Here is an 8059-nt window from a genome sequence, read left to right on the forward strand (position 1 = left end):
CCAAGCTCTCAACGTTGTAATAATCTACAAGACAGGCAGGCGGGTGTCCTTAGGCTACATAAGCCGCTCATGGTTGGGGACTTCAACACAAGCTCATTCAGCTTGGGTGAGGAGGCTGGTTCTGTTTTCTCTGATTTTATGAGGCTGGTATGTTCTTTTAAGTGCTTCTGGAGCCTTTTGGTTTCAAGGCACTAAACAAACAAATGTCAACGGAGGCTATGATGTCTCAAAATTATTGCAGAGATGCCTGGAATTCTTAATAAAAGTCCAGGAAATTTCTAAGCTTCTAGGCAGCATAAGAAGCTAAGGAAGAGAGAGCTCTGAGCACTTGTCTCATTCAGAAACTGGGGGCTGGAAAGACCTTGCTTGGATAGCAAGCTACAAGTTGGCACTGAACTCAATATGCTTCAGGAAGAAGTTGGGTTAAGGATGTGAATAATAACAACGATAATAATAACTACCATTTATATAGCACTTGCAAAATACAACAACCCTATATAGGTAGATACTATTACTATCCCCATTTTACAGATGAAGAAACTGAGGTAGACAGAGGTGATGTGACCTGCCCAGGGTCACAGAGCTAGTGTCTGAGGCTAGATTTAAACTCAGGTCTTCCAGACACCAAGTCTAGAACTCTATCCACTGGACCACCTACCTGTCTCTTTTAAATGCTTATAGACCAGATTCTAACTCTCAGGCCTCTCGAACTCCAATTTCACTCAAGTATTTGTAGTCCCCTGTCCATGGCTATTTAAGGTCTAAAAGTTATTTTCCTTAGTTCCAACAAAATATAACTCTTTCATTGTAAATAGTGAATGCAACCCTTTATTCAGCCTGTCTGTCTCCAGAAAGCATTTTTATCTAGGCAGGTGGAGTATAAATCCTAACCAGCATGCCCAAAGGATCCTCTCTGCTTCCTTCTTCAAGAGCAGGCTGCTTAACCACTTGAAATTGTACACATGCTGAAGCAGTCCAATGTGCCAACTTACACAGCATGTATCTCTCACTCCTTGCTAGAGTCAGTTGGGGATTTTTGTATATCTGTATCATGTCTGGATTTTTTCTGTGGTGTGGTTAAGACTCTGCAATATTCTCCCTGGCTCACTCAGAGGTGCCATTCACAATCTAGTGGCTGGAATGACACAACAAACTTATGTAAGTAGCATCCTTCTTGGCAAAATCTCCAAGTATTCTGCAGAAATTAGGTCTTTAATCTCCTCAGTGGTAAATGATAAGGATTATCTTTTATGCTGTTACAGAAGGACAGGATATGAGGCACAGAGGGCAGCAGTAAGAGGATACTAGTTTCAAGGTCCCAGATAAAGTGTTAGCATGGCAAATGGCCATTGATTGGGAAGTGGCTACACGAACTGAGTATGTACATGAATATGATGGAGGATTTGTAGTTGTTTTGTTGAGCAGTCCTGTCCAAATCTTTGGGACTCTTTTTGGGGTTTTCTTAGCTAAGATACTGGAGTGGTTTGCCATTTCCTTCTTCAGCTCATTTTACAGATGAGGAAACTGAGGTAAATAGGGCTAAGTGACTTGCCCAGGGTCACACAGCTAATGTTTGAGGCCACATTTGAACTCGGGGCCTACTGACTCCAGGGCTGGCGCTCTATTCACTATGCCATCTAGATGCCCCTAATGGTAAAAAAAAAAACAAATATGAAGAATTATACGAACTAGTCCATAGTGAAAACAATGACTACGATAATGCAAATGAATGGAACAAAAAACTGAAAATGAATGTTGTGTGATTATGACCAAGCTTGGACCCTGAGAAGAATCAAGAAAACATACCTCCTTCCCTTCTTCACTCTAGAGGAGGGGTCTAGGCCTGTGGAATATTACATACAATGTCAAGATGAATATTTTGCTGAATCTCTCTTATTCTCTCTCTTTTAAAATTTTTGTTACAAGGCATAGCTCCCTAGGTTGGGAGGAAGAGAGGAATATATTCAAAAATGCATATGATAGGAAGTAAAAACAAAGGGAATTAATAAAAAGTAAAATAAAAAATACACAAAGTGTTTTGCTATATCTACATTCAAATACCCAATAGGCAGGTTTGCTTAAAGATACTAAAGTTAGAGAACTAGCTACTTGGTTAAATATGATTGTACAATATATCAAATCACCTGCATATGGATTTCGTAGGGGTAGGAAATCAAATACCCAGCCATTTTACAGATGAGAAAAATGGAGCCCAGGGAGGTTTAGGGACTTGCCCAGGGTTACACAAGTGGTAAATGCTGGGTCATGACTCAAATCCAGGTCTTCTGGTCACAGAAATCTGGCATCTTTTCTATTACACAACCCAGACCCCCCCCCACTACACCACCTATGTGAGTTTAATAAATAGTTTTGGATAATGATAATCCTCCTAACAGTGGAATAGCATAAAAATTATAAAAGAACCTGAATTATCATTAAAAAAAATTCATTCGCCTGAGAAAAAAAATCCCTTGAAGAATATTTCAGCTAAGCCAACTTTTCTGAGCTATTAGTAGTCAAAGAACACCTAGAAGATGGCACAAACACCACCACTGATGGGATTTGGGGTTTGAAGGGACGACCTTGTTGTATAGGTGAGGACACTGAGACCCAGAAAGTTTGAAAGACCTGCTCAAAGTCACATTGGTAGCAAGTAGCTCACCAACTGCTAGTTGCCTCCCTCCCAAACTACATTGTCTTTAACCATTTTCTATCTATTTGTATTTATTATCTTTATGTTTATTCTGTATGTGCATATACCCATATCCATGCACACATATATACAAATACGTGTACACACACAAACATACATACACAGTCTCCCCATTAGAATCTTTGTTTTAATATCCCCAGCAACTAGCCCAGTGTTTGGCACTCACAGGTATAAAATAAATGCTTACTGATCAACTGACCAAAGGAGCAGAGCTGGGCATTGACCCAAACCCAATGCTCTTTCCACTGTACTACACAGCTCCCCACCTTAGATCGCCTCCACTTGACACCATTAATGTTAAGAAGTCCCTCGGAATCCAATGGAGAGCTCCATCATGAACCGTTGATGAGGATAAGAATGTCCAGATACCTGAGCAAGGTTTGATAAAATGGCAGGTTGTGCTCAAGACAACTGTGTTGAAAGAAACATGAAAGAAGAGGGGTTCTCACCCATAAAGGAAAAACAGAATAGGAGACTACATACAGAAACAGTGGGGGTGGGGGTGGTGGAGGAAGGGGAGTGATAGGAAAGATGGAGATGGCAGAGTGGAGAAAAGACTGGTAGAAGATCAGAGAATTTCCATCAGTGGCTTTCATCTACTCCATCTTTGGGAAGACTGGAACCTGGTGTTACTCCCCTTCACAACTATATCATCCTTGCTATTCCTCACATTTCATCTGTTGCCTCCATGTTTCTTCATTGGCTGTCCCCCCCATGCCTGGAATGCTCTACCTCTTCACCTTCATCTGTTGGCTTCCCTGGTTTCCTTCAAGACTCAACTTAGATCTCACGTTCTGCAGGAAACCTAAAGTTTTTTACATGGTCGTCTCCCAAATTAGAACATGAGCCCCTTGAGGGCGAGGACTACATTTTTGCCTTTCTTCACATCCCCAGCACTTGGCACCATGCCTAGCATGTATTAAGTGTTTAATAAATGCCTGTTGATTAACCATAATAGAGTGATCACTCTATTTCATTCTCAGGAATGGAAATTTCTACTAATAGTTACAGGGATAGCCTACTTCCCTCTCACCTGAACTAATATAGTAGACTCCTAACTGGATTTCCTAATTAGCTGAAAGTCTCTTCCTTCTTCTTTCATCCTCCACACATCTACCAAAATGATTTTCCTAAAAATGAAGGTCTGACCATGCCACTCCCTTATTCAATAAACTAATAGTTCCCTGTTGCCTCCAGGATAAAATGTAATTCTGGTTTGGCTTTTTAAAACAAACACTTTGGTTTTTCTTCTTTCACAAAAAACTGATGATAAAACAACCTAAATGAAGCCTTCTGCCTGGGCTTGTATCATAAACCCTTCACAATCTGGTCCCAAACCCCTTTAACAGACAAACCAGAAAAAATTGTCTATGCCCACTCCTTCCACATCCTCTCCTCTCACTCTCTTCTCAAGCCTTTACAGTATCTCAATCCTTTGCTGGTTCATCATCTATATCATGCCTACTAACTATGGTGTTACCCCCAGGCTCTGTCCCCGGCCCTTTTCTCTTCTCTTCCTGTAGTCTCTCATTTGGTGATTTAATCAGTCCCATGGGTTTAATTATACTCTATTCAGCTGACTCTCAAATGTATATATTCAGTCTTAATGCAGCTCCTGACCTCTACTCACAAATCTCCAACTGCCTATTAGGTATTTCAGATCAGATATTTTATAGGTTCAAACTCAACACGTCCAAAAGAGAACTTAGAATCTTTTCCCCAAAACCCATCCTCTTCTGCACTTTCCTAATACTGTTAAGGGCTCCACCATCCTTCCTTCCATTAGCAACAGAGATTCACAACCTCTTCTTGATTGGTGACTCTGATTCTCCCCTCATATCTAATCATCAAATCTTGTCATTTCTGCCTCTAATAGCTCTCCTTTCTGTCACTTTCACTCTACTCACACAGCTACCATCTTGCTTCAGTACCTTAATGCCTCTTGCCTGGATTATTGCAGTAGTTCAACTTAACTCCCTACCTCACGTCTCTCCTCTCTCCCAGCCATCAGCTGCCAAAATGATTTTCCTAAAGTATAGGTCTAACCATGTCACTCCCTTACTCAATAAGCTCTACTGGCTCCCTGTTGTTTTAAGGATCAATTATAAATTCCTGTTTGGTTTTTAAAGCCCTCTGTAATCTAAACGTAACCTTTATAGTTATATTTTATAGTTCAGCCCAATGGGACTTTTTGCTGTTCCTTACATGTGACATTCCATCTTCTGTCTCCTTCATTTTTGCACTGACTTTCATCCATGCCTGGAATGTACCTGACCTCTGCCTTTTGCAATCCCTTGTTTCCTTCAAAATTCTGCTCAGGTACTACCTTTTACATGAAGCCTTTCCTGATCCCCCAGCTCCGAGTTGTGCCTCCTACTGCCTAAAAAAATTATATTGTATTTATTCCATATTTACATTGTATATACTTGTGAATGTAGATGTCATCTCCTTGGAGAGAATAAGCTCCTTGAGGGTAGGTAATATTTCATTTTGTCTTTGTATCCCCAGCCCCGAGCAAAGTCTGGCACATAGTTGGTGCTTAATAAGTGTTTATTGACTGGTTGACATTCAAGACCTGAAAATAATAATTGTACCCAATAAGAAACCACCTTTATCCAATATAATATACTTAGCTATAGAGGGTAGATATTGTTACTTAAAGGCAGGGGTAATGAAGAAGAAAAAAAATCAGGCTTTTACCCCTTACCAACTACATTCCTCAATTTTTAACTGTCTTTTCTATGCATATGAATTTGCAGGTGACCTCTCTAGCTCTGACCTCTCACATTCCAGACCCATTTTTGCAAATGCCTGAAGGAAATTTTGACTTCTTATCGTATTTCAAAATGAAAAGGGAACTCAGAGATCGTCTACTTCAGTGATTCTCAAGAGAAAAACAAAAGGTCCCAGAGATTCCTTCAAAGGGTCTGCTTGGTTAAAACTATTTTCATAATACTAAAATATCTGGATTTCTACTATGGTAAATATCAATAGGTACTTACACAAAAGCTCTTTGAGAAAGAGTCAGGTAATTTTTAAGAATGTAAAGGGGTCCTTTCCTCTAACCCTTTTATGTTACGAATGGAGAAATGGAAGCTCAGAATGACTTGCTGAAGGTCATAGAGTTAATTAATGGCATTTAATTAGAGTTTTTCACTGTACCACACTGTGGTCTCAAACTCAACTTAGACCAAACTGAGAGCTTCAAACTAGCTCACGTTTCCTTCCCTGTCCCCCAGAAGCTGCTGATGGGTGCAGATCTGGAGACTGAAGAATTCCACCTGGGGAGTCTACAGTCTGCGAAGGCTTATAATTAGCGCCCGCTCCCCACCAATTTCACCTGTGAAATTCCTTGGCCTAGTATCCAAAGCCTCTCTAATCTAGTTCTAACCTACCCTTGCTGACTCAATATTTCTTAATAGTCTCTCTTCATGTACACCATGTTCTAAACCAAATTAGAAAACCACCTGTTTTCATTTGTCTTCTCCCACCTCTGAGTATCAGTGCACACTGCTCTCCCCGCCTCCCACCTTGACCCACACACACCATGCCTAAAACAGACTCTTTCCCCATCCCCAATTTTAAAAAAATCCTCTCTTCATTCAAGGCCCAGCTTAAGTATTTCCTCATCCATGAAGGTGTCCAATTCCCTTAGCTGGAAAATGATTCCTCCCTTCCTAAATCTCTTATCCTTCTCTATTTGACCTCTGCTATGCACTTGCCACATTCTGACTTGGGTTATACTTACCTTGTTTCCTCTCCATTGGATTGTTGTTAGCTCCTCAAGGCAGGAGATGGTGCCATTTACATCTTTTTTTTTGCTCACACAGTGCCCTGTATATAGTAGGCACTTAATAAATCTTTGTTTCACTGCACTGAAGAATGTCTCTGATTCACCTTATCCTTTCTACTTCCATTTCCAGCACTATGGTTCAGGCTCACCACCTCACACTTGGCTCAATGGAACACAACAGCATTCTGGACCCTGTTAATTCTAGTTTTTATTCCCTCCAATTCATCCTACCTACTGCTTCCATGCTAGTCTTCCTAAAATAACACCTTTTTTAAAAAATTATTTTATTTTTAATTTATGGAATAAAACAAGCATTTCTATAACAGGATAATAAATATATTTATAATATATAAATATAATAAATAAATTTTAAAAATGATTGCACTTGAAACTGTAAACCTATCATGTCAATCCCCTACTTAATACTCTACAATGGCTCCCCATATGGTTTTCAAAACCCGCCACAGTCTGGTACCACCTAAGCTGTCAACTTATTTACCAGGCCTCAGGAAGGCCTTCCCCTACCAATCCTTTCTCTGTGTCTTTGTCTGTTAGTGCTTCCTACCTGGAATGCTCTCTTTCTTTCTTTTTTTTTGGTTAGGCAACGGGGTTAAGTGACTTGCCCAGGGTCACACAGCTAGTAAGTGTTATGTGTCTGATGCCGGATTTGAACTCAGGTCCTCCTGAATCCAGGGCCGGTGCTCTATCCACTGTGCCACCTAGCTGCCCCCAAATGCTCTCTTTCTTGTCCTTTGCTATCTTAATCCTCTTCAATATTCAAGGCTTACCTCTTCCAAGACGTCTTTCCAGCCTACTCTAACCCACAATAAGCTCTCCTTTTTTTGAATTTCTAATGCACAAAATAGTCCTAGACAATTTAGCACCAGATTATATACTTTTTGAGGATGGGGCCTAAATATCATACTTTTAAAAATGATGCCTAGCACAATCCTGGGATGATAACATACAGCTTGTTGGTTGATTGACTGATTAGAGGTCTGAGGGGTAGCTTGAATTATTTTCTATTATTTTACTGTTGTAGAAGGGCCTGTAGGAAGAGAAAAAACAATGTTCTCTTGCCCTTGGCAACTGTAGTACCATGGATGAGCACTGGGTTGGAATTGTTTTCTAAAGTAGTCTAGGCCTGACTCCATTCATAGAATTAATAGCTCCACCGAGCTGGCCATACCAAAAAAGAAACAGAAATGGGATCCCATATGAAGAATGGGGTAGGGTAGGGAGAATATATGTTGCTATTACCACTCTGGCTTCCTCCAATGGAGTCACTTGATGCCAGTGGAGGTGGATGTGGCTTATCCATCAGCATGGCAGAAGAGGAGACCCCTCCAACAGGAACAGAGGGAATGTAGTAAGGACCAGGAACACTGGAGACAGAGGGAGGATAGCCAGCCTTGGCAGCTTTCCCTGCTTCATATACTGCGAAGAGAGATAAGAAAAGTAAAGACTATATTCCCAACTAACTCCCCACAACCCTCACTTCAAACAACACACACACACACACACACACACACACACACACACACACACACACA

The 8059-nt window shown here is 40.6% G+C and overlaps 1 protein-coding gene across 3 annotated transcripts in view; it reads right to left on the minus strand.

Annotated features, from left to right (window-relative positions):
* The window catches only part of ILDR2 (immunoglobulin like domain containing receptor 2), an 86757-nt gene that overhangs the window by 18286 nt on the left and 60412 nt on the right, over positions 1–8059 (minus strand). For all 3 annotated transcript variants that reach the window (XM_027868311.1, XM_027868310.1, XM_027868309.1), the window contains one exon: positions 7767–7943. In XM_027868311.1, coding sequence (XP_027724112.1) covers positions 7767–7943 — 177 coding nt within the window. The remainder of the gene's footprint in view (positions 1–7766; positions 7944–8059) is intronic.

The sequence above is a fragment of the Vombatus ursinus genome, unplaced genomic scaffold (genome assembly GCF_900497805.2).
Source record: "Vombatus ursinus unplaced genomic scaffold, bare-nosed wombat genome assembly UNPS02014789.1, whole genome shotgun sequence".
In the NCBI taxonomy this organism is placed as follows: Eukaryota; Metazoa; Chordata; class Mammalia; order Diprotodontia; family Vombatidae; genus Vombatus; species Vombatus ursinus.